The 3,216-nt window shown below is 45.1% G+C and overlaps 1 protein-coding gene across 2 annotated transcripts in view; it reads left to right on the forward strand.

Moving 5' to 3' along the window:
* The window catches only part of LOC108306381 (dynamin binding protein), a 134,476-nt gene that overhangs the window by 121,915 nt on the left and 9,345 nt on the right, over positions 1 to 3,216 (forward strand). For both annotated transcript variants that reach the window (XM_017531276.2, XM_017531277.2), the window contains 3 exons: positions 590 to 922; positions 1,623 to 1,802; positions 2,957 to 3,155. In XM_017531276.2, coding sequence (XP_017386765.1) covers positions 590 to 922; positions 1,623 to 1,802; positions 2,957 to 3,155 — 712 coding nt within the window. The remainder of the gene's footprint in view (positions 1 to 589; positions 923 to 1,622; positions 1,803 to 2,956; positions 3,156 to 3,216) is intronic.

The following is a 3,216-nucleotide window of genomic DNA, read 5'->3' on the forward strand; positions in this document are numbered from 1 at the left end:
CTCCACTTCCCAGGTTCAAGCAGTTCTCCTGCCTCAGCCTCCAGAGTAGCTGGGACTACAGGCATGTGCCACAACACCCAGCTAATTTTTGTATTTTTAGTAGAGTCTGGGTTTCACCAGGCTGGTCTTGAACTTCTGAACTCAAGCGATCCACCCATCTTGGCCTCTCAAAGTGCTGGGATTACAGGTGTGAGTCCCGGTTCCTGGCCAAGAGAAAAATTCTTTGGAAGATAAAAATGGATATTACGTGGTTATGATTAAAGGTTTATGAGTATATAAATGTTACTCTATTCCAGATTTGTATAACAACTAAATCTGCAGTTAAATTTAAGCTATATAGACAGGTACACATAATAAATGTTACCAGATAAACTATCACGTCTAGTCTCAAATGCACACATCATATCAATGAGCAGCTTAGCATTTATCAACTCAGGGAGCTCAAGTGAGATTCACATATTTTGCATATTCTTTGGTGTGGGAATTGTTGCAGTATCAAGTCAGAAGTCTGGTGGAGTATTTAAGTAGAGGCTAATCACAAATGTGGGATACTGTCCAACTGAGCAACGTGCCTTTCTCATCCCTACAGAAGGAGAGGACAGAGCGGCTTGTCATCTCCCCCTTAAATCAGTTACTGAGCATGTTTACAGGGCCCCATAAGCTGGTACAGAAACGCTTTGACAAGCTCCTGGACTTCTATAACTGTACAGAACGGGCAGAGAAGCTAAAGGACAAGAAGACCCTGGAGGAGCTGCAGTCGGCCCGGAACAACTATGAGGCCCTGAATGCACAGCTGCTGGACGAGCTGCCCAAGTTCCACCAGTACGCCCACGGCCTCTTCACTAACTGCGTCCACGGCTATGCCGAAGCCCACCGTGACTTCGTGCACCAGGCTCTGGAGCAGTTAAAGCCACTGCTTTCAGTGAGTTTTACTCCTTCAGTGGGATAATCATCTATGGCCTTCACCTGGTATTTTTCTGGGAAAAATGGTAGCATAGTTTGAAACATTATCTGAACTACATAAACTGAATGTGTCACTAGTTCAGTTCTTTCAGGAATTATTTTTTTTTTTTTTTTTTTGAGACAGAGTGGAGCTCTGTCGCCCAGGCTGGAGTGCAATGGCATGATCTCGGCTCACTGCAACCTCTGCCTCCTGGGTTTAAGTGATTGTCTACCTCAGCCTCCTGAGTAGCTGGGATTACAGGTGCCTGCCACCATGCCTGGCTAATTTTTAGTAGTGATGGGGTTTCACTGTGTTGGCCAAGATGGTCTTGATCTCCTGACCTCGTAATCCACCCACCTTGGCCTCCCAAAGTGCTGGGGTTATAAGGATAAGCCACTGTGCCCAGCCAGGAATTCTTGATCCCTTGATGGTGCCATGAAGCCTGTGGCTTCTGAAACATCTCTTTCCCTCTTAGGCAGTTTCCAGAAGAGTCAGCCAACCTGGCCCTGCAGGCAGTGCCCCGGAGAGCCTTGTGTCTTGTGTCAGGCTACTGTGTCGGTAGCTCAGAGTGAGCTGCAGCTGAGCTTCAGCTTCTAGTGGTTCTAATGAGACTGTCAGTCCTGGGATATTTCATCTGTGTTTCTTCTTTTCTCTATCTCGGCTCTCCCACGGACTCCAGTTACTTAAAGTGGCCGGCAGGGAAGGAAACCTGATTGCCATCTTTCACGAAGAGCACAGCAGAGTTCTGCAGCAACTCCAGGTTTTCACCTTCTTCCCGGAGTCTCTTCCAGCCACCAAGAAACCGTTTGAGAGGAAAACCATTGACCGCCAGTCTGCTCGAAAGCCACTCCTGGGCCTGGTGAGCAGGGAACTGAGAGGAGCTGCCCAGCCTCGGGGTGAAGAGTGGGAACCCTGCAGCCAGGTCCCGGGCCCAGATCCCACTATTGGGGTTTCTGTATTTCATAATGATGGAGAATAGTGGTTGCATTCTCACCTGTCTTGGACTCCTGCATTCGCCGAGTATTAACTCATTAGTTCATTAATTCAGGGAACTGATTTAAGGGCATATTAATTCGGCCAGACCTCCCTATTTTTGATCAGGTATTCATAAAAGTAATACAGCTAAACAGTTAATGGCTGCCTCCCTTTTTTATGTGGAGTTAGTCTTTAACTCAGTTCTTCTATATTTTAAAAATTAGGATAACACACACCAGATTATATGGGCTCACAGTCTACAGGACTGCTGATATGTCTTTGCTTACAATATTTTTGCCCTGTATATGATCCCATGGACATTAATTTATATTATTTTAAAAAGGAGAATTGAATTATTATTTTTTGAGAGAGTCTTGCTCTGTAACCCAGGTTGGAGTGCAGTGGTGCCATCTCAGCTCAGTACAACCTCCACCTCCTGGGTTGGAGTGATTCTCCTGCCTCGGCCTTTGGAGTACCTGGGATTACAGGCATGCATCACCATGACTGGCTAATTTTTTATTTTTAGTAGAGACAGGGTTTTGCTATGCTTACCAGACTAGTCTCGAACTCCTGGTGTCAAGTGTGCTGGGATTACAGGTGTGAGCCACTGCACCCAGCCTGAATTTATCATTACCTTTATTTTTTCTTATGATTTACTTGCTTTCACAGATGGGGAACTCAAGGTAGATGAACCTAACTGAGAATTTCCCTAACAAAATACAAGACCTAATGTCACTTAGATATTTTGATATTTTTAAAGTGGCATTTTAATTACAAGTTACAAGAAAACAAATATAAGAATAGGTGTGTGTTAAAATTTCTTAACTATAGAGGCATCAAACATTGCCTAAGGGCTCATGATTTTTACCTAGCCGCATGGGCTAGCTTCATCACAAACACATATGATGGGGGTGATGGGGCAGTGACTGACTGTTTCTGCCTCATTTCTGAGACTGGCTGCATGTTGGGATTAAATATGGCTGCTGGGGTAATGGCCATTGAGGGATTTTTGTTGATATATCTCCTCTTGCCTTTCAGCCAAGTTACATGCTACAGTCAGAAGAACTCCGGGCCTCCCTCCTGGCCAGGTATCCCCCTGAAAAACTCTTCCAAGCAGAGCGGAACTTTAATGCTGCCCAAGACTTGGATGTCTCACTTTTGGAAGGTGACCTGGTGGGTGTGATTAAGAAAAAAGACCCTATGGGCAGTCAGAACCGCTGGCTGATTGACAATGGAGGTAAGAATCTTAAGCAGCAGGTGAATGGAACTATTTTTTAAAAAAGAAAGTAGTTTTGGCT

Source organism: Cebus imitator, unplaced genomic scaffold (assembly GCF_001604975.1).
Source record: "Cebus imitator isolate Cc_AM_T3 unplaced genomic scaffold, Cebus_imitator-1.0 Scaffold71, whole genome shotgun sequence".
Taxonomy (NCBI): domain Eukaryota; kingdom Metazoa; phylum Chordata; class Mammalia; order Primates; family Cebidae; genus Cebus; species Cebus imitator.